Here is a 23,765-nt window from a genome sequence, read left to right on the forward strand (position 1 = left end):
TGTAGAGTAGGCTTGTTGTTTGTTGTTTCTCCGATCACAAATGCAGACATGGTTTTATGTTTACGCAGCGCGATACGCAACGCAATGCGTAAAAAGACAGTATAAGTCATTATAATCAGTAATTAGTATGTCCCCACTGGATGCAACAAATGCCTCATTTGTAATGGGTTTTTTTGGTTTTGTCTCGTCCTGCTGGGAGACGGCATCACAGTATGCTAAGGGGCGTAACATTTCCGTCACACGCTTGAGGTAATAATCAGTAATCTACTGATTATTTTGACAACTGAGTAATCTGACATTTTTTAGTAACAAACAGACCTAAGTGTAAACCAGGCTTTAGTATGACTATTTATATATAAACTAATGATGAGGCAATAATAATTGGCTCAAATAAAATATCAAAACCAACAAATTACATGATTGTATTGAACAACATTTTTAAAATACATAATGCAATAAGCCTATACATAATATGAACATAACCAACTTAAGTACATTATGTATTAAAACAAATACCTGCAGAGGGCGCCAACGGCCTGGTGACATTTCACTTTACTGCGTGATTAAACAATGTTTAAATCCATTTAATTGTAATATTTGGCCACATGCAGAAACTTTTATTTTGAAATCGCGATGTACAATACATGGCATATTTAGACATAGTTTGATGTATTCTCCTGTGTTGGCAAAGGTTTATAAATTATTTACATTACAAATCTAGTGAGATAATGCACACTGTTTTTCCAGATGAACGTTAAGCAATTCAAATTCACGGCATATGCAGAGGAAGAGTTTAGCCCCTTTCACACATACAGTCTTTACTGGTAAATTACCGGTAAGTTACCATTAATAGATCATGTGTGAACAGGACCTTTTCAAAAATCCCGGTAAATTTGTTCTGGCAATCATATCGTTTTATGGAGATGACATGATTACTCTGAGCTGTTTACAAAGCTCCGCTGCTTTATTCTTTAATGCTTTATTTAAAGCTTCCGCTGAGTTATTCTATGTAAATATGTGCTAGATGGACATCTTTGACCATTGCGCCTCGCAGCTTTTTGCCGCGCTTCTCCAATCATCAGGGCTACGACTCCGCAATTGGATACTATTATGCGCTCTCGTGTTTATAAGAACAAAACATTCTGATTGGCTAGTAATGTTAGTTTGGTCGAGAGTGAAAGCTGTGCTCCTCTCATAACATTGGTAGGCGACTCATGGACTCGAAAGTGATATCAATCAACAAGATTTTTTTTTAAATGTAGGACTATTTTTTCCGCAGTCAAACGCTGCATGCCGGAGATCCGGCACGGTGCCGGAGAACTTTAAGCCCTGCATTGATATTTTATATTGCCAAAAAGGCAGTAAAGGCCATGACCTGGGAGCTCGCATAAAAATCAGATTCTCTGAAACAAATTTAGAGAAAATGTATGAAAATAAATAGCTTTTTAACCAAAAACTGATTGCTATTACTCACTGTTCACTATTTATGGCAATATCTTCCCTTCTTCGCTCATGCTCTGTGTTGCGCAATATCCCAGATGGAAAACAAAAATACAGCTCCTAAGAATCATCACTGTGGAGAGCAAACTATGAAAAAGTCCATGCAAATGAACACACATCTTGTATATTTGACTAGCAACTCTTTGCATATTTAGAGATCTGAAGATTCATCCGCTGAGAGTAGTCAAATACTTGTAAAGCAGTTTGGCTTGGTGTGCTCCTCGACAAACACAACGTCTAATTGTTTAGAATGGATCAAGTATCTCAAAGGGCTTAAGGGGGGGTTGGATAACAGCTGCTAAAGAAAGCAGCCAAAGGATGATGGGAGACACTGAAAATGCTTCAAATCGGTGTTTGGGGAACAGATATTCTCATTGGGAGATAAAGTGATGTTTTATTGCAGGATTTGGATGGTAAACTCTCTTATAGGTGTTTTAGCTCTGATATAACTCTCTTTGATGGTTCCTTTCAATGTGAACTTTTAAAGGGGAAAAAGATTAGGAAGGAACAGGAACTTTGAGGACATTGGATATTATGAGGCAACATGGAGTAAGGTGTCAGTAAGAACAAACTGAGATGAGAAAACCAGATTTTGGTTTGCACTGAGAGGGATCTGGCATGAAAATAACCCCCTTTGAATCCCAAAAACAGGTGTTGATCTTGATAGAAACCCCACTGTGGTGTCTGGAGCATGTTAGAATCCTGTTAACACCCTTTACTTCCCTTAGGCAAGTCTAGGACAAAGTAAAACTTGAACATGACCCTGGGTTAGAAACATCTAGAAATCTTGGCCAAGAAGATGCCATAGCCCTAAACAAATAAAGCCCCTCTCAGGTTCGCTCCTGATTGTGGACAGTGCCAATCGCCAACGACAAGCTGCAGCCTGTAAAAATGCTTTTCATGTTGGTGGGAAAGGCGAGATCGGCTGATCCCCAGATTTAGCTGAGATCTCAGATGTAGATATTCAAGAACGCTCTTGAGATTTCACCCATTTTTCCTGAGCCACCACAATTTGCCTTGGTTCTTAATGCTCCTTCATTTGGCCCGCAGAGCTTGACTGCAAAAAGAACTGAAATGCAACTGATAGAAGGATTCACAGTGCTCTCGAGAAATTGAGATCAGTGTCCCCTTTTCTTTCGTTTCAGGCCTGTCAGCAGCTAGATGGTGAATGCAGCCCACAAGAAACCTGAGCTACTGACTGTGTTTCTGTTTCCATCGTTGATCGAACCTCAGCGTAACAGATGACAGATCAACTAGGATTACACAGCTGTAGTCAGTGTTACTGAGAAAAAAGCTGACAGAAGACAGGAAGTATTCCTCCACGATGCTCCCCAATAAAAGTGAGAGGGGAAAAAACAATAAACCTCTTGTGCTTCACAAATTAGGACAAGAATATTGTCCCAACCCCCACTGTTTATAAAGAAGAATTTACAGGCTGACAGCTGCGGGACCATCTTAAATCATTTGAAAGGATAGCTTGCATTTCATGCAGTCTCTGCTCATTTTGTGTTCTGGATGCCTTATTAAGAACAAAAGGCAGAAATATTTCTCTTTCAAAAGCTCAAAATCATTGACAAACTCAGTGTGCATTGTTTAAAATGGCACTGCCCACTTGGTATTAAAGGGATAGTTCACCTTCAGTTGCTGATCCTCATTGACTTCCACAGTATGGAAAAAAGTCAATGGGGACCAGCAACTGAAGGTGAACTATGCCTTTAAGTAAAGTATCTTTGATTTGAGACAAATCAGTGAGATATTTACTGTATGTACTCTGATGTTTGAGGAGGGAAACTGTGAGAGTGATTGGAAATGAAGAGACACAATCAAAATTAAGATGTGTAAGCATGAACCCGTTTTTGGACTATGACGGGACTTGTATGCTTAAGATTAGATAGCATTGTTCGCATGCACTGTACCACTGCACGACCACACTCCACCCCCACAGAAATCAGATAAGGGGAAACTGTGTGTAAATGAGTATTTGTCTGGTCCCATTGAGAGAGTAGCAGTTCAAGTAAACCACAGCTCTCAGGAGATGAGGTGTGGAAGTGTTTCCAAATGGATGAAGAAACTTGGATAGACAAAAAACGAGATACATTACAATTTAAAAGCTCTAGAAATGAAAAGTGTCGCCAAATAGATGAAGAAACTTAGATGAAAATTGAAACGCGTATATAAAACAAATTAATAAAAATTGCAACTAATTTAGACTATAAAAAATTTGAAAAAATTGTAAGTTTCAAGTGAATGAAAAATAACACGCATTATATATAAAATAAATTACATTTAAAATCTCTACAAATTACAGGAAAAAATGTTGAAGTGTTTCCAAATGGATGAAGAAACTTCGATAAACAAAAACCAGTAAAAAAAAAACAAATTTAAAAAATATTAATAAGTTATTTTAATTTGTTTTTTTATTTCTAGAGTTTTTAGAGTTGGAAATATCCTTTTTTTTTAAAAGTGACAATCATATAGAGAACATTGTGTGTGATTTTTCCATTTCCTCTTCACAACTGCAATTCTGAAACATTGCTTCCTTTATTTCTCATATCTGCTTTTGTGTTTAGTGGGTTAATGATAATAGCATGCCTGTGACATGGTAGGGGAGGTATTTGATGTCTCGACACTCTGTGTGGGCCATCTAGACTCACCACTTGGAAGAGTTTGCCCTCTGTGGCGGCAGTGAGAACCATCTGAGGTTGGAGGGCTGAGTGGAGGTAGAAACCATTCACTGTCACTGTGCTTCCTCCACTGTGGACACACATGCAAAAAGCAGAAAAACTTGCTGTTAAATGCAAAATTGTTCACTCTTCCATTTTAACCCCAACTTCAACTACATGTAGCTAAATGTCGGCTGCAGGGCTGACCTGATAAAGGAATGCTTGGGCTGGACGCTGGAGATGTGTGGGTTCTCGTTGTAGGTGTAGCTGACAGGAGCTTCACGAATCACTCCATCAATGTGCAGCTGTACCTTGTGTTGGGATGGTGATGGCTGAGGTGGTGTCCGACATGTCAACATTGTGGCTGAAATACTGCTGAAAGGCACACAGAAATCACACACATAGAAAATGTTTTAAATAGACATATATGCGTGACAGTGGTGATTGGCTCGTGAACAAATATCTATTTTTCACTCCCATTAATTGGAAAAATGGCTATGATGCTTAAACATTTTCTGACTTTTAGTAGATTTGTAAAGAAAAAAAATTACATTTATTTGATTTAAAACTAGAAATTAAATGTTTAAGTGTTTTTTTTTTTAAATGGAAGAATAAACTTGTATAGATATATAAACCTCTGCAGCACACAGGTAGCATTGCCCACGGTAACCAGTTGCATATTTCCACTATCCAGGAATGAACCCATGATAGTGAGCATCGTTCCGCCGGACTTAGGTCCAAACTCTGGGAAGATCTCTGTGATGACTGGGTTCTAAAACAGATAAAATGTTGTGTTAGTGAAGTAAAACCATATTACGTTAAAAATCTTTGCCAGAAATCACATGCATCATATTTGGATGGATTTATTTATTTTTTGCATCATGCTAGGTAGCCCCAACCAGAGTAGAGATCTCATTGGTCCAAAATCCTGCTCCAAAGTCTACATATCTATATAGTACATATTATACAAACATGCTATTTGGTTGATATTTTGTGACTTTATGGCAGCATTTTGCTTACAGTACCGATAGAAAATGCACTTGATGGCTAGTTAGGACATCGTGTAACTCTAACCCAACTCCAAATAAGTGGGAAAAAATAATAGAATAACATCCTTGGGTCCTTGTGCACTATGAAAACCGCAATACTGGAAGAAAGTCAAAAATACATTAATTGATACTGTGTGTTGAAACACTTGTACAGTGATTTGTGAGGATTCTTACCACAAATGAGAAACCGTCTTTCTGGGCCTGTTCCTTGCCACTGCGCACCCTGACCACAGAGTCAGTGCTGTATGCGTTCACATGATCTACTCCGCAGACCAACCTGACATACAACACAAAGACATAAACGTCTCCCGCCACAAAAACAGCGAACAAGACGTGGTTGTAAACCAGTGGAGTAAGCAGGCTATTAGTCTACGCTAATTTAATGATAACCGTACTACTCGGCAGAAACTACACAGGAGCTATTCTCCGAGGGAATTTCTCCATTCCTCTCACAATAGGAGGGCTGTAGGGTGGTATGTCCGGGGGCACAAAGCTCATGAGTTTTGTGTCTTAATGGTACGAAAGTTTGACATGGAAGGCTGAGATGCACAATAGTGCACTTTTGCAGACCAATTTAATGTTCTGCAGGGTTGCAACACGAGCACTATGTTGAGAATGTGACCTAGCGTGTTTTTGAAGTTGTATTTACATGGAGTGCAAGAGGATTTGCTTACATTCAAGTATAAGGTTTATATATTTCTATATCAACTTACCGATTATTGCTACTGTCTTTCCTTTCCAATTTACACTTTGTTCCAGCAACCACCACATCAATGAGCTTGGTATCAAAGCGATCTTTCTTACTGATACCAAAGTTTTTGCCACAGATTGTCACGTTGGTGTGGCCTCCGAGTGGAGCAGAGGAAGGAGAAATCTAGAAAAAGAAAGAAGAAGCTGTGAGGTCAAACTGTGACAGTATTTTTCTTTCAGTGTCTAAACCTCCTGCTGTGTTTCTTTATGCCAAGCATTTTCTCTGCTCATGAGGTTGGTAACCACTGACAATAATTTGTTTTCGGTGTATGGACACTGAAGGCAGGGGGTCTTCCAGTAAATGGTGACAGAGACAAAAACTGAGAACAAAACAACCTTCCTTTGTGCTTTAGTCTCTTGGGTTATAAAGTGCCCTTTATGTTGAGCCACCAGCTGAGTACCTTAAAGGTGAAGTGTGTCATTTTTTCTGTGGTAAAATACTTCACGTATCCCAGCTTAACATGTTCAGAAAACTGTAAGTAAGCCATTTATTGGTTAATTTAATAAAAATAATAATAAAATAAATAAATTAAAAAACATTTATTTATATATTCATATAAACATTTATTTATTTAAGTTACTTAAAGCTGTTTCTTTGTTGCCATCTGTTTGAAACCTGCAATTGCAGTTATTTGCAGAATAATTTTCTTTGTGTGGGTTGTGCACTGACACGGCTCCTCAGCGCAGATGAATCTAATGTTTTGATGTGTGGCTGTCAGTCACCGCACTGGTGTGGATACTGTACTTAGGAAATCACAGATTCTAGCATACGTCTAGGAATATATGACCCAAATAAGAATTTTTACCGGATATTGTCATCTGAACAAGTAAGTAACAAGTCTGCCACTTTTGTTCTGACCAACTGAGGAAAAAGCATTACAAGAACAAATATCTATTTTTCACTCCCATTAATTGGAAAAATGGCTATGATGCTTAAACATTTTCTGACTTTTAGTAGATTTGTAAAGAAAAAAAATTACATTTATTTGATTTAAAACTAGAAATTAAATGTTTAAGTGTTTTTTTTTTTAAATGGAAGAATAAACTTGTATAGATATATAAACCTCTGCAGCACACAGGTAGCATTGCCCACGGTAACCAGTTGCATATTTCCACTATCCAGGAATGAACCCATGATAGTGAGCATCGTTCCGCCGGACTTAGGTCCAAACTCTGGGAAGATCTCTGTGATGACTGGGTTCTAAAACAGATAAAATGTTGTGTTAGTGAAGTAAAACCATATTACGTTAAAAATCTTTGCCAGAAATCACATGCATCATATTTGGATGGATTTATTTATTTTTTGCATCATGCTAGGTAGCCCCAACCAGAGTAGAGATCTCATTGGTCCAAAATCCTGCTCCAAAGTCTACATATCTATATAGTACATATTATACAAACATGCTATTTGGTTGATATTTTGTGACTTTATGGCAGCATTTTGCTTACAGTACCGATAGAAAATGCACTTGATGGCTAGTTAGGACATCGTGTAACTCTAACCCAACTCCAAATAAGTGGGAAAAAATAATAGAATAACATCCTTGGGTCCTTGTGCACTATGAAAACCGCAATACTGGAAGAAAGTCAAAAATACATTAATTGATACTGTGTGTTGAAACACTTGTACAGTGATTTGTGAGGATTCTTACCACAAATGAGAAACCGTCTTTATGGGCCTGTTCCTTGCCACTGCGCACCCTGACCACAGAGTCAGTGCTGTATGCGTTCACATGATCTACTCCGCAGACCAACCTGACATACAACACAAAGACATAAACGTCTCCCGCCACAAAAACAGCGAACAAGACGTGGTTGTAAACCAGTGGAGTAAGCAGGCTATTAGTCTACGCTAATTTAATGATAACCGTACTACTCGGCAGAAACTACACAGGAGCTATTCTCCGAGGGAATTTCTCCATTCCTCTCACAATAGGAGGGCTGTAGGGTGGTATGTCCGGGGGCACAAAGCTCATGAGTTTTGTGTCTTAATGGTACGAAAGTTTGACATGGAAGGCTGAGATGCACAATAGTGCACTTTTGCAGACCAATTTAATGTTCTGCAGGGTTGCAACACGAGCACTATGTTGAGAATGTGACCTAGCGTGTTTTTGAAGTTGTATTTACATGGAGTGCAAGAGGATTTGCTTACATTCAAGTATAAGGTTTATATATTTCTATATCAACTTACCGATTATTGCTACTGTCTTTCCTTTCCAATTTACACTTTGTTCCAGCAACCACCACATCAATGAGCTTGGTATCAAAGCGATCTTTCTTACTGATACCAAAGTTTTTGCCACAGATTGTCACGTTGGTGTGGCCTCCGAGTGGAGCAGAGGAAGGAGAAATCTAGAAAAAGAAAGAAGAAGCTGTGAGGTCAAACTGTGACAGTATTTTTCTTTCAGTGTCTAAACCTCCTGCTGTGTTTCTTTATGCCAAGCATTTTCTCTGCTCATGAGGTTGGTAACTACCGACAATAATTTGTTTTGGTTGTATGGACACTCTGAAGGCAGGGAGTCTTCCAGTAAATGGTGACAGAGGCCAAAAACTGAGAACAAAGAAACTTTCCTGTTCCTTTGTGCTTTAGTCTCTCGATTTAAAAGTGCTCTTTAAGTTGCTTGAAGGTGAAGTGTGTCATTTTTTCAGTGGTAAAATACTTCACATATCCCAGCTTAACATGCTCAGACAACTGTAAGTAAGCTGTTTGCAGGTTAATAAAAAAATAATAAAATAAAATAAATATATTTATTTAAATATGTATTTATTTACTTAAGTAAATAAATAAATGTACTTGTTTTAATGAAAGTAAACAAAGAAATAAAGTAAATAATTACATATATTTATTTACTTAAATATAAAGTAAATTAAAAGTGAAAATTTTTATTAAATAAGCAAATTTGTTTACTTAAGTAAATAAATAAACAATAAATAAGTAAATAATGTTATTGATTTTTATTTTTAAAATTAAGTTTACTTATTTACTTAGAAAATAAATAAGTAAATAAAGTAAAATAAAAAATAAAAATAAAAAAATGTTATAAAATTTAATAAATACATTTTTACTATTTATTCATAATATGTGTTTAAAATGTGTTTTCTGAGTGTCCTGCTTCTGAGATGTTAGTTCTTTATTGATAAGCAGATGGTGTTGCTTTGAACACATGGAGGACAAGGCCTCATTTAGGCTTGGAGTTAATAATTAAGTGTTCAGATCACCACTTATCATAAGCAAAGAGATCTTACACAAATACAAATATAGTTCTGGCTGCTCTGCAGCAATGCATGGATTTAGAGAAGGCACAGAAGGGCAAACAAATCCTTTCTGATATTTAGAATCAATTTACGTCTTTAAAAGAAACCAAGAGGTCATTGAAATCCATGCTTATCCCTGAAAATACCGCAAAACAAGCAAAATCAATGAAGGTCAGAGTTTCGTATGTGCTCTCTGTACTTAGAAAGCACTTATTCTATTAGCTATGTGCTATTAGTTGCTTTAAAACCATGGTAATGTTGTTTGTGATGGGCCGGGGTGGTTACCGTGGTGATGAGGAGGGGGCAGGAGTCCTGGATCCAATGGGAGGGGGAGCACTGAGGAGCCCTCGTGCAGCGATTGCTGGTCTTGCACCATCCGCAGCCCATGAAGGCTGGAGCCAGAAGACAGGAGCTACAAGTCCACAACTGTTCACATCCAGGGCCTTTCAGAGGAACCTTAGAGACCTGAGGAACATGATATTACATTTTAAATTACATTTATTAATTTAGCAGATGATTTTATGCAAAGCTACATGTTGACAACATTTTTCAGAGGAGGTGACTTACTTACTGAGGTCTCTTTGTTTCTCTATTGCAGTCATACCCTGTTTACTATATCAGTTAGCCTTAAATCACCAGTGTGTTTGCTATCAATTCACAAGTGATTTTCCTGAAAATGTTTGACCCGTTTCCCAAAGACATTTTTAAGAATGGCCGTATCGTTCACCTTGTTTCCTGTTACCAACAATAAGGAGCCGTCATGACGCTGTGGAGACAGTAGGGCCATCTCGGAGGACACAGGGAGAGTGTCCAAGCGGAAATCCACATGCGGCTCCGTCTTGCCAAAGCGGGAAACCACCACCTGTGGAGGATGCCAGCAAAAATGGGTGGCCTTTCACATCAAAAGCCTAAACGGTAAATGCAGGACCTTAATAGAGAATGTGCATGGTTACAAAAAGACCTCAATAGCATGTTTATCGTTTACTGGAATAAGTCTGCATTCCACATTGGTGATTAAATGCTGCTATATAATGATATAAACCTTGTGGTTCTGGTGTAAGCTATTTATAGAGGACACAATTTGGATCAGGTCAACAGTAGGTCACATGACATTGGTCTAATTTTTCATAAAGTTTTTTCCATATAAAGGAGTCCTATTTAGGGACCATTAAGATATTATGCAGTATGACCTTATTTTCATGACAAAAAAAGGATATTTTACCTATGAATCTAGTAATGGATTTTATTTTGTAAAAATAAAATAAAATATCAAATCAAATCAAATCAAATCAAAAATATAAAATGAAATAAAAAATAAAAATGGGGGAAATATGACATATTGATTCACCAACATAATGCTGGCACCACTTACAAAACCTGAGCTTGACCATTAAGATATTTGTCAGTGTGACCTTATTTTCATAACAATGAAATAAGGGTATTTTGCTCCCAAACACAGTAATATAAATCTTTTCATCATTTTTTAAAATAAAATAAAATAAAATAACTTTTTGCTTATGATTTTGGGGTGAAATACCACTTCCAAAAATGTGAGATTATACAAGATCATATTCCTGAAAAACAAAAATGAGCTCACTGCATGAGCTGGAGTTTATGCAAACCCATTATTTTTTCCTTCCAGGTTATAAAACATTCAATTACAGATCATGTCTGGAACTTTTCTTGGGAAAGAGGAAGCATCAAAGGAGGTGCAATCCAGAGGCAGTCTTTGTAAGGGGACAGCCTCTGCTTTGCTATGGATACTGTAATAACCAGTGTCTCTGCCTTTCAGGGTAAAAGATGACAGATTGAACTGCGATGACTGCGGTTGATGTCAAGGAGTGGGAAGAGACAAAAGCTTAGGCCCGTAGGCAAGTGCAGACGTAAAGACCTCTGTCTTTCTGGCATGTTGGGAGGTGTCAGAACAGTGGCTCCATCCACACACCTGGACTAACATTTATCATGGTTACATTGCAATTACAGGCCTCCAAGACAGCCTACATCTGAATAGTGCTTGTGCTCCATTAGCGATCAGTGGATCACATCATTAATAGCCCTGGGCTTTGAGCATGGGGCATCTGGTGGTGGAGAGTATGTCATTACTGTGGTTTTAGTGATTTTAGGATGGTGTGCGTGACATATCTCCATCTCACTCAATATAGTGCACTAATGTGACTCCTTTTGTGGTCTGTTTTAAAAGCCCAATCTTTAGTAACATCAGATCGGACTGTAAAAAGTGACAATGTTCAGTTGTTACCTTAAGGAGCTATTTCTTTCAGGAGTTATTTATTTTTTATCTTTCACTGGGGCAATACAATGTAGTCAGAGCAATTCACAACACTGTTTTATTACATGAATAAAAGCAGTTGATTTAGGTGCTGCCACGTATAGCATTTTTTTTGCATTACCTGACAATATCCAATGTAGTCCATGCAAGCTCTGCAAGTACAGATTTACAGGAACACAAGTTTCCAAAACCTCCTACAGTGTGGGAGGGAAATTCCTCTGGTCACATACTGTATATCTTTTACAGACATTAAAACATAGTCTGCTATATATAGTCTATATATGTTTATATATACAGTATATATATATATATATATATATATATATATAGCAATTTCTGTTATATAAATAATATATTATTTTAAAATTATAATATTATTAATAAATTGTCAATTATTTATAGTCTATACATATAGTCAATATAGTCTCTTTCTCTCTCTCTCTCTCTCTCTCTCTCTATATATATATATATATATATATATATATGTACGCAGATCAAAAAATATATAAATACTAAAATAATATATTATATAAATAGTAAATTATATTTCTTTTAAAATTTAAATATAATTATTCTGTGTCTTTGTGCTGCACAAATACAATGTGCTACATTCATGATTCCAAAACAAGAACCCAGAGCTAAAACTTGGCAAGTTTCACGTGGCCCAGAAAGTTTCCAATAGCATTAAGCCATGAAAGGATTTTGAGCCCCAGAAGCGACCAAGCTAAGCCAGGCTTAATTAAGCCAGGCATGGCAGAAAATGGCTACAAATGGACCTGTTATTGAAGGAGGAATGTTACGCACTCTGGGGAAAAATACACACTGCAAAGCCCTAATAACTGTGTGAATTACAGCTCATTGTGTATGTAAGGGAAGTCCTGCTCACAAACACAAGGCAAGGTGTTGAGTTTTTCTCACCGAGAGTGTGGCAGAGTGGGAGCACTTCCTCATACAGAATAAGGACCACTGGGACTGCTACTGCCCTGCGCCCCCCCCCACCCCCTCCCCAACCTTTTAAAAAGCTTGTGGGGCTCTTGAAACTTTCATTCACACAATTACCCACTACTCACTTGCATTCCATATTTTATTCAACTTCATCAGTCTTTCTCACAATCTTTTTTTGCATTCTCATTGTCAAGGCCTCTTAAACACTCACCCACTCTCTGTCTTTGAAAAATCTCCCACTCAAATGGGACAGCTGGACTAGCACTCACCCCTTACCAGGCCTCAACATCCAGACAAAAGAGGCGAGAAATAGTTGAGAGGAAAAAATTTAAAAAAGGAAGAGAGAAAGAGAGGGAACGACAGCTGCAGCCATTCCAAGAAAATGCCATGCGAGGACGTGTCATCGAAGCCCAGTGCTTACTATTAACGTACCATTCGGTTTCTCCGCCACGCTTCGGTGCAGCTGTCACTCTTTCTCTTGCCACTCATTTTTCAAACATCTTCCTGTGGTATTTACAAAATACCATAAGTTTCTATCTAAAACTCCTGTGAGCAAATAGTCTCATTTTTGGTGCTCAAGCAGGACAGATTCAACATTTGGGTCGGTGCCACTCCTGCACAATGAACACGTTGAGAAAACATTGATAGGCAAAGGTTCACCTTGTGTGCTTTTAAATTGGAGAGTTTGTACAGTGCTGCTCAGAGGTCAAAGGTGACTCAAATGCAAACAGGAAAAGACCATATTTCCCAACCTGCCACTGGCACCTGCATTTTCCTTCATTCGGAGCTGTTTTCACTAGTCACATACTTACATCCCGTCTATTTACATGCACAATAAAACAGGGAAATAGCGTTGGCAACAACAGGACTTTGACAAAAAATATATTCGGTTTTAATTTTAGATTCTGCAAATGCGTCACCATTTATTTTCCCAGAATGAGGTCAGCCACACTTCTAGCACTACGACACATGCTGAACTCATAAGTTCAATCTAAACGCTGACTTGCTAATTCAGACATTATGTAAGTTTAGCTTTAACAGTAAATAAATAAAATAAATTTCAAAAAGAAGCAAAAACTAACATGGCTCACCTGGATGACACGGCCCTCAGCTGTGCCTAGGCTGACCACAGTGTGGTTTTGGATGGGTACCACAGCTATGGAGGTGAGAAGAATGTTCCGGAAGCGTCCGTGGAAGTAGTCCCGACGTGGGTTGGTGCTGGTAACCTCCAGCCGGTAGCCTCTTTCATGTTTGCCACAGCTGAAGGAATCTCCTGCAAAGCTCTGGTAACAAAAACAGAAACACACTGACAAGTAAGACAAGTGGTATTCTACCTGCCAACAAGCAGAAGCTCTCAATAGCCTATTGGTGTGGATGAATTCTGCAGCATTGCCATTTTTTCCAGAGGACTGGCCTCAAGTTTACCATGCCAAATGCAATTTATGGGTTAGATACTTCTGCAAAAGAGTGACTTAGGCCCCACACAGTAAAGCTCCATCTAAGCTCGGCATCTACTGTTTCATCCTGACCAATGCAGTTGCATGTTTTCCCCCATGGTGCTTGGATCATCCTTGCCGCATTCTGACGGCTATGCTTACAGATGGCAGGAATTCATGGGAAACTGTGAGGAACATTGGGCTTGCTGTTGCTCTGTTATAGCTCTGATTGTGGCCAGCTTTGTTTGGCTGGGATCTCTACAACCTGTGGAGTTTTGGAAGTTTCAGAGAGGCTGTATGGTCCCTAGGATATTAAAGGGGCCATATTCATAACACTTCTGTAGCATTTAATTCTTTCCCCCAAAGTACACTTATAATGCCAAAAAACATTTAGAATCACATTTTACATGACTCTCAGAATTAAAATCTACTTTTGTTACTGTACCTTAAATTGTATATGTACTGTATTGTATGATGATCTCTGTTATGATTGGTTGTACCCGCATAGTTCGCACTGTCATTCATCAGGGCAGTCCAAGTTGATTAAACCAAATAGGCACTGAGGGAAGGAGCTTTGTATTGTGAATATTAGATAATCTGTCAACTTATTATTTCAAAAGAAAAAAGAAAAAGCCTTTTTTTCCCTGACATGCCCCCTTTAAGAAAACTATACTTACATTTTGACTATAATTAAAGGGATATCTCAACTTTTAAAGATAAGCCTGTCATCATTTATTCATCTTCATATCATTTCAAACCTGTATTATGTTCTTCTGTGGAAGAAGAAAGGAGAAATTTTAAAGACAATCTTGTCCGCTTTTCTCAATATAATCAAAGTGAATGGGGATGTCAAGCTGAAAAATGATAAAAGTCATAATTTAAGTACCAAGCTTTGCGTGAGAGACAGACCACATTTTAAGTCATTACTCCCTGATAGTTTGGGGTAAGATTTTTTAATGTTTTTGAAAGAAATCTCTTATGCTCACCAAGGCTGCATTTATTTGAACCAAAATAGAGTAAAAATAGTAAACTAAAAAAAATTAATTCAATTTAAATAATTTAAATACTTTAACTTTATTCCTGTGATGGGAAAGCTGAATTTTCATCAGCCGTTACTCCAATCTCCAGTGTCACATGATCCTTTAGAAATCATTCTAATCTGCTGATTTGCTGCTCAAGAAACATTTCTTATTATTATCAATGTTGAAAACAGTTGATATTTTTTTGGAAACCATGATACATTTTTTTAGGATTCTTTGATGAATAGAAAGAACAGCATTCGTTTGAAATATTCTGTAACATTATAATGTCTTTACTGTCAATTTTGATCAATTTAATGCATCCATTCTGAATAAACATTTATTTAAAAAAACAACAGTAACCTTTTGAACAGTAGCGTAGATCAGTCCAGTAGTGTAGATCATTTGAGAAAAAATCATTCAGAATGTAACAACTGATTCATTAAAAAGATCTGACTCAAAAGAATGATTCATTTATGAATTAGACTTCTCTCATGAGCTCTCAAGATTGTTTCTATGATTTTCAAGAATAATGGCTTAAATTTCAGTTCCTCACAAAACGAGGTCTTGGAATATAGTGCACAAGACATATGGACTACGTTCATGATACATAGACAGCTTGACAGTCCTTCATTTTCATTATATTGAAAAGATCAACCTTTTGTGTTCCACAGAAAAAAAAAAGCCTTATGGGTTTGAAGCGCCATGCGAGTGAGTAAATAATAATAAGATTAAAAGGGACAGTTAAAGGAACAGTTCACCCAAAATGCATATTTTATTATCATTCACTCACCTTCATGTAGTTCCAAACCTGTAGACTATGACTTACTATATTCTATGGAACATAAAAGAGGATATTTAAAAAAAAATGTCCACAATGGTTACCAAAACTCTTCGGTAGCATTTTTCAAAACATATTTTTTATGTTCCGCAGAAGCAAAAAAAAATCATATAGACTTGGAATGACATGAGGGTGAGTAAATAACGACCACATTTTTCTTTTTAGGTGAACTATTCCCTCTAATTATCATAGTTTATCCAAGTAGAGTTAGAGAGTAACCTGAAAAGGAACAGGGCACCTGAGGGCTACACAGTGGTCAAGCTCAAAGGGTCACAGACCCTAGTATGAAAGTTAAGAAGTCATTAATAATTAATGAAACCAGACCCTGGCACCACAGGCCATGACTAAAATGTTGGAGTAGAGAGAACAGGCGGTTAATGATTAACACCATGCTCACTCACTCTTCTCAGATGGTGTTTTGTTACACTGTATGGTGAAGGCACCCTGACAAAAACACTAAAAACACACACATGAAAAATCAGACAGGCATAAAAAGGACACTCCATTCTGTGCCAGAAAAGTTCTCACTCTTTCTACCCCTCTTTCACTGGCGATGTGAATAAGATGCATGAGTCAGTGGCATGACTGCGGTTGCAGCTTCATTTTGAGGGCATGTCTCAAAGGGCTGCTTTGAAGATGCGGAGAACAATACAGGTAGACGATAAATCAGGCCGAACGAGCGCTGGGCCCTGCTCTCATTACAGGGCCGAGTGGGATGGCTCAGAGGCACAGAATCAGTATACAGGTGAAAAAGCCAGCGAAAACGAGGGGGATTACAGGCCAGTTTATCCCAACCCCTGGAGGCAGAGGAGGACTTCTGCTTATTGAGGGAGCGACAAAACAAGAGACAGTGAGACAGATGTAGCAAGAAGCGGCCAGGGAAATCATCCAAATGCGTACAAGCCTGCCTTTGATGTGCCTTCAGCAGGGCACGTTTACTTTGCCGGGTTATATAAGCCCACTGCGATCCATCATAATGGCCGAGCTGCCACGTATTTCAATAGGACTTGCATAAGGATGTGTAAGAAAGCACCGTGGTTTGGAATTGATTCGGGGGATCTCTGAAGCCTGACCTATCAGCAGCTGTGCACACCCCTGAGAGCCTGTTTTAGAGGAAGAGAAAAAAAGGTTTGTGGGGTTATTTTCATAGCAAATAAACTTCACGTTTCGCCATGTGTTTGAAAAGGAAGACATTCCACCACTTAGCTCATGGTATTTCAAGGATCAAGGGTAGAAATGAAAAAAACCTAGACAGTGTTTTGACAAGGTTCGGTTGCTCTAATCCCGAGGCTCCTCCAACCACAGAGTGTCTTGCAGGGTTGTCGAAGCTTTGCTCTCATCATTTCTCGCTTCACTTATTAAAAGGAATATTCAGGGTTCAACACAAGTTACACTCAATCAACCGCATTTGTGGCATAATGTTTATAGAGTGCTGCAAGGGTGATGTATTTTTGTAGGCCAACCCTGAAGTTAGCATTACCCTGGTTCCCTCAACAAAAAGCTGATAGGACTTTTCCATTGGCTTTTGGATTAATGGAGAAAATATACTCGGTAAAACAAAAGTTTAGGATTCTCACATGCTTTGTTCATAAAGACATTCTTCAAAAATTAACACAACTTATGAATTTTGAAGCCTAAATACAATTGACACAAGTAAACAGCTAAAATTAGGCTATAATAAACAAACTATACCATGATCACATGACTTCAACATCACCACCACTAAGCTACCGATAACTCTTTCAATCTTTATTTGAAATCTATGTCGTAGAAGAAAATGTGAAAATATCTTGAGCTTGTGTTAACCACAGACTTTATATCACGCATTTAACCCCAAAAATCCCATTTTAAAAACACTGAATTCAGGACAACGGAACCAGAAGTGCAAAACTGCTCATTTTAGGGTTTCAGGACTCATTCCTGCAGCACTCTATACTGATTAGAACAAAAATAATTTCAACTTGCGCCAAGTTTTCTTTTAAAAACATATTGAGGTTACAGTAATGTACTGACAACAAGCGTAAATAGGGCCAATGTTTGGAGGACACAAAACTTACAATTTTATGAAAGCACTTGTACATGCATGAATTTTTCGATTCAATTTTAAAAATTATTTGACCTGTAAAGCTGTTTAAACCAACACTGAGTTAGCAAGTGAATTTATCACACTAAAATGGTGTTAAAATGCATGTTGTTTACATCTAGTGGCTATACTACTGAAAGAGCACTATTGATTACTTTAATATTTATGCATTCACTTCCAATGTAAGCTTTAAAGAAAAGCAGGAACAAATTCGAAATAATTTTTTAAAACATTATGCCACAAGTGCTGTCAATTGAGGTCAACCTGTACTGAACCCGGAATATTATTCATAGTTCAGTATTTTGAGTATTATTTCAAAGAATGCAGAAAAATATCCCACAAAAAATATCCTGCAAGAATGGCAGGGCCAGTGCGTAGCTCCTCTTTGACACATTAAGCAGCTCTCATTGTGTGCAGCACAATGCTGAAGTGATAGGGTTACTGTGCCCCACCTTTGGTGCTTTATAGCTTTGTGGCCTTTGGCGTCACCTCCAAAAGGCTTGATATGAGTGAAAGAAGATCTGTACAACCAAATGTCACCTTCACAGACTTTCTGTTAACCCTCTGGCCCCGGTACAGTTGCGACCACTTACAGCGTACATGAAGATTTCTGGAACGTCACTGCTCCACGCTGCCACCCATCAGCTGCTTGACGAAAATAATGTGACCTTTGATCTCACAAAGTTTTCACTAATGTTGTATATGTTTATATGCATGTGGGTAAGATTGTGGTGTGCCCCACCTGTGCATTTAAACGGCACGTCGCAAAGCAACCCAATTCTTGTGTTTATGCACCTTTCTTGGATTACTGGGTCATGAAAGTCAGTAGTCTGGGGAGAATTAGAGAAGCTGACAATAATGTGGGATAAGAGGCTGGCAGTCACCATGCAGTCCTGGTGCCTGGCTGCTGGTGTGTTAATACCTGTGAACTTCTGTGACGAACACTTGAAGAGCCTATTGTTGGGCTGCACAATATATGAAAATAAAATTGATACTGCGATATGGCCTAATGTGATAATCATATTGCGAAGGCTGAGATTTAATCATTTTCTCAGTTTAATCAGTTTATTGTACACTGTCAAAGTCATACCTTACTTTTTAACAGCTGTTGTCTCGGAATTTGCCTGTTGTTATCACACTAATGGAAGATTCTGTTGACTCCTATTGAAGTCTTTTTCTTGTTTTCATTTTTTTTTCTCATGTTGCTTTGCCTCACATTCTTCTTTTTGATGTTATCTTGTCTTGTTACTCAATTTTCACATCTCTCACTCTTTACCTCTCAACTTGCTCTCTCAATCCAGCAGTCAAGTGATCTGTCAGTAGGGGACTTTGTTCCTCACTCAGGTTTCCAACTGGGAAACAATACACGGCCCAGTACAATGGCTTGTATGTTTGCTAAAAAAATGTATCAGTTTATTCAACTGCTCATAGTTAAATCCCATCTAGTGAACTTGAACTTGTTGCTGCATGTTACAATACAATACGCTCAAAGAGCACCATGATTAATATACCTGGACCAACCTAGTGAGACAAAATATATTTTGGCACAGGTCATTAATCAAACTGAAATCATGATTAAAATGCAATTAATCATAGAGATTTGGTAAAACAACAGGACATCGTACTTAATTATTTTTCATTGTTTCGTTGCAGTTAATGAGCCATGAGGCACAGATTGGGTCAACGCTATACAATTTACACTAGCAAAAATAGCAAAAATAGCAAAAATAGCGACAAGCTAAACATAAGTGAGAGAGAGAGCTATCATTCTATTGACATACACTGAAACATATTATGGAAGTACTTATGAACCATGCTCATCCATTCAATTAGATAAACAGAGTAACAGACATAAGCAAACGGGGGATAATTTAGTGTGGAGTCCATTCTGGAGGCCGGGAGGTCTGTCATTATTTACTCGTGCAGCATGGATCTATTCAAAGCATTAGTGGAAACGCCCATTCATTATAGTAGTCAAGACGAGCACGATCAAAACATCACTCTCTGCCACAGTCCACATGCATGCTGGAATAAAAACCTCCACCCTTATGCAAGGAGCATGGATCTGATAAAAGGGTAAAGAGCACGGCTTTAAAACCATGAAGCGTTGAGACCCTTTAAAAGATCAAATCCAGCCCTTTATGGCAGAAAAGAGAGGCAGAGCATTCAAATGCCTGGTTTGCAGTTGGCCAGAATAATCATTTCCAATCTTGACTGTAAAGGCTTGGCAGGGCCTGCTTTTCTGTTATGATCTTACGCTTTTTCACATGTCAGAGGGAGCAAAACGTGCCTCTGACTGGACAGATCAGACACAAGAGTTTTATTTTGGGAGCTGTTTAAAGAGTTTCGCAGATTCTCTGTTTCTAATTTCAGCTAATTTATTTCCATGCATGACATTATTCAGAGAACTTTGCTCCAAAGAAATGCCCTTAAACTCATAAAAAAGCTGAGCATGAACATGTGTTAAGGCCATCTTGACACATTTAGTATGCTAAATACTGTTAGAACAATAGGAAGAGGCTATTTGATGATAATCTATTGTTTCAAGAGGCATAGTGTCTTGGAAGACATTAACACATTAAATGGCTTCTTATCAGGAGTTGGCATGAGCCGTCTTTCCTGTAGTTGACACTAAGAGGCAGATATGATGAAATCCTTATGTCAGTGTGGGCTTTTGCAAAAACACACAGCCTACGCTACACGTTCTGAGCAAAGATCAAGGACTTTACTAACAAAATGCCCTCTTTCTGACCGAAAAACACAACTAACATGATAAGAGCATGAGCATGTAGCAAATTCTGTCCTTCGTAGTCCTATTTCTCAGCACTATGATTCAAAGCACGCAGGTGGCATCCTTTTTATGACACAATTCAGTGCCAGTCAGCCATTATACTAAGTGTGCAAAACCACGCAACAAATGGAAAACAAACAGTCGAGTGTGGCGGCAATATGTAAAGCATGACCACATGGTAGAACAATGCATCATTGTGCTATCTTTTGGTAAACCACTGGAAGCTGGCATGTATTTTGATTGCCTTTTTTTGTGCAGACACCTTCAGGGATTATGGTCACACTAATGCATTAATAAACACATCTGTTTGTTTTGAAGTCTTGGGGAGGAGAAGGGGGCACTGACCCACTTCCGGCCATAGTCAGGGGAGATGGATTTGGTGAATACAATAGTCAGAGGTGATAACTCTTTGTTCTACTGTTTAGCTACGCAGCCTTTGAATATTACATAAGTAAAATAGTTTCCTTTAACCACAGTCTCTTATGACATGCACAGCGCATGCATCGAATGTCCTCTCTACACTAGGAGAACCGAATGATTTTCATGTAATTTAGTTCCATTAAAGGATCATGAACATGTATTCTGATGTTGGTTCTGTTTATTGACTCAAAAACATACAGCACGACCAGCATATTCTAATTTCTGAATACACAAAATCAAAAAATACACCACAGCCACTGTAGTCCAATTCCCAAATGAATCATTCTTATAAGCAGTAAATCAAAAACATACAGAATGGTTTGTGTAGTCTGATTCCTGAATGATTCTTTAAGAAGTACCAGCTCATAGGAATCAAAGCACACAACAAGACCTGAATGAATGACTCTTTTGAGTTGGTTCTTTTTAGTAATTTTTTTTTAATCAAAAACATACAGAATGATTCATTAAATCAAGTTCCTTAAAGTGCCCCTATTATGCCTTTTCGAATATTACCTTTCATGCAGTGTCATGTAGCTGTATGTGAACATAAACTATCTGCAAAGTTGTGAAGCCAACAGTGCACGATAAATAAAGTTATTGTCTATCAAAAAAAAGAGTCAGCTCGCAATCGCATAAGCGAGTCGTCAGAAATTAGAATCTTATTCTGTTATGGCTCTACATCACAAAGTAACACATTTGCATAATGTCTGCCCACGTTCTACATCGCCAACTTGCCTGCCCACAAACAGTAACATTTCCGTGTGGTTAACATCATGACATGTCGAGAAGATGCTGTATCCTACGCTGTGAGAGTAAATTTGTTTCATCACATCTTATAATTACCACAAACTTGTTAACACTTGACACTTACTACTAAGAAACGTCCTGCTCCAGTCGTGCTTGCGAATCAGTCTCTTGTCGATCAGCCAGTTCAACCATTTCATCATCAGACTCCGGCTCGAATTGGTAAGGTACAATCGATACCATTTTTCTATGTATTGACAAGTCTCCAGGGCTGTCATTCTGTCATGGCAATGGGCGTTTCGTTTCCGACACGCGCTGTACGCGTTAGACCAATCCAGAGCCAATCTCTCTACGGCTCTGGACCAATCACAAAGGACTGCGCCATCTGACCAATCACAGCAGTGAGGGCTCACGGAAAGGAGGGGTTTAGAGAGACTGATTCTTTGAACTGCTTCGCACGAGTCGTATACTAATCATTTAGAAATTAGGTAAAATTAAATCAATTTTTTGGGAAAACTAACGTGTTTTATGACCTTGCATGCATGTAAAGCATGCATGTTTTAGGAGACTCATAAAACAATATTAGCTACCTTAAAAATGGCATAACGGGCACTTTAATGACTCTCTAAAAAGAACCGGCTCATAAGAATCAAAAACATACCATGGGACCAGTGAATTCTTATTCCCAAATGAATGAGCCGGATCTTTTCTGAATCAAAATACTTTCAGTATGAATCAGTCAGAGCAGTTACATACTTATTCTGAATCTCTTACTATTACGTGGTAATGATGGTTCATATGATAATGTACAGTAAAAGTAGGGGTGCTCCGATTGATCGGCTACCGATCACTATCGGCCGATAATCGCTTAGTACGGAGCCCGGGAAGTCACCTGTAGGAGAAAAAAAAAACAATCCGTGGCGACGGTTTTGCAATCCGTCCCCTCAGTTTATAAACCGTACTCACGAATTCTTAAACTGTTCCCTCGGTTTAACAAATCGTGCCCACGGATTAATAAACCGTACTCACGAATTTCCAATCCGTGCGCTCAGATTTTGTAAACCGTACCGTCGGATTTTGAATCCGTACCCACAAATTCATAATCCGTGCGCACGCTTTCGCAATCCGTTCCCTTGGGTTTGTAAACTGTACTCACGGATTCATGCAGCAAGCTCCTAGGTAGCCTACATGTTAACGAATCATATTGTATATTGTTTTATTGCATATTATTATGTGAAATAGGCCTACAGCAAATTCTCTTAAGTGATTCTCTATCAATTGTAACGGTACGAGGTGGAATACAACGATTTAAGAAAGATGTGCATCAAAATCTTTGTGATAATCTTAGCACTTGATTATTATTGTATAATAAACCTGGCTTTGTGACTGACTTTGGAGTCATTTGTTCCTCTTTTGTAAGTCGTTTTGGATAAAACCTTCTTCTAAATGCATATGTAACCTAAATGTATAATAATAATAATAATAATAATAGCTATTATTATTATTATTATTATTATTATTATAATTAATAGGCTAAATAAATGAGTGCACTTAAGAGAGTAAAATGTTTGTCATAAAATAATTCATGAATGCTTTATTTTTAAATAACCTTTTACAGGTTTGGAAATGTGTTTGTGTATTATTCATTCTTAACATATTTCATTAATTAATTCACAGACTGTCACGGGTGCACTGCTGAGCGGACTGAGGAGCAAGGAACGAAGAGAGCATAGGCTACTATGAAAAATAATGTTTAATAAACACAATACTATGCATCCCGCACCGTGGTTGAATCTGCCAGTGGGGGCGGGGCCACAAATCCATGAGTTTACAATAGTGATGGGAAGTTCGGATCATTTTACCGACTCGGACCTTCGAGTCTCGTTCAGCAAAATGAACGAATCTTTTTTCGAGTCATTTCGTTCATTTTAGCAAAATATAATTAAAATGTTACGTGTTACTTCCCTAATATGTCTACTACT

At 38.1% G+C, this 23,765-nt stretch overlaps 1 protein-coding gene across 1 annotated transcript in view; it reads right to left on the minus strand.

Moving 5' to 3' along the window:
- Positions 1–23,765, minus strand: part of LOC107679602 (hepatocyte growth factor receptor-like) — a 65,931-nt gene that overhangs the window by 14,406 nt on the left and 27,760 nt on the right. Inside the window, exons 3-10 of the mRNA XM_016475199.1 lie at positions 13,541–13,732; positions 9,945–10,079; positions 9,503–9,682; positions 8,154–8,314; positions 5,387–5,489; positions 4,799–4,935; positions 4,371–4,535; positions 4,155–4,254 (exon numbers count right to left, since the gene is read on the minus strand). Coding sequence (XP_016330685.1) covers positions 4,155–4,254; positions 4,371–4,535; positions 4,799–4,935; positions 5,387–5,489; positions 8,154–8,314; positions 9,503–9,682; positions 9,945–10,079; positions 13,541–13,732 — 1,173 coding nt within the window. The remainder of the gene's footprint in view (positions 1–4,154; positions 4,255–4,370; positions 4,536–4,798; positions 4,936–5,386; positions 5,490–8,153; positions 8,315–9,502; positions 9,683–9,944; positions 10,080–13,540; positions 13,733–23,765) is intronic.

Source organism: Sinocyclocheilus anshuiensis, unplaced genomic scaffold (genome assembly GCF_001515605.1).
Source record: "Sinocyclocheilus anshuiensis isolate Anshui unplaced genomic scaffold, SAMN03320099.WGS_v1.1 scaffold288, whole genome shotgun sequence".
In the NCBI taxonomy this organism is placed as follows: domain Eukaryota; kingdom Metazoa; phylum Chordata; class Actinopteri; order Cypriniformes; family Cyprinidae; genus Sinocyclocheilus; species Sinocyclocheilus anshuiensis.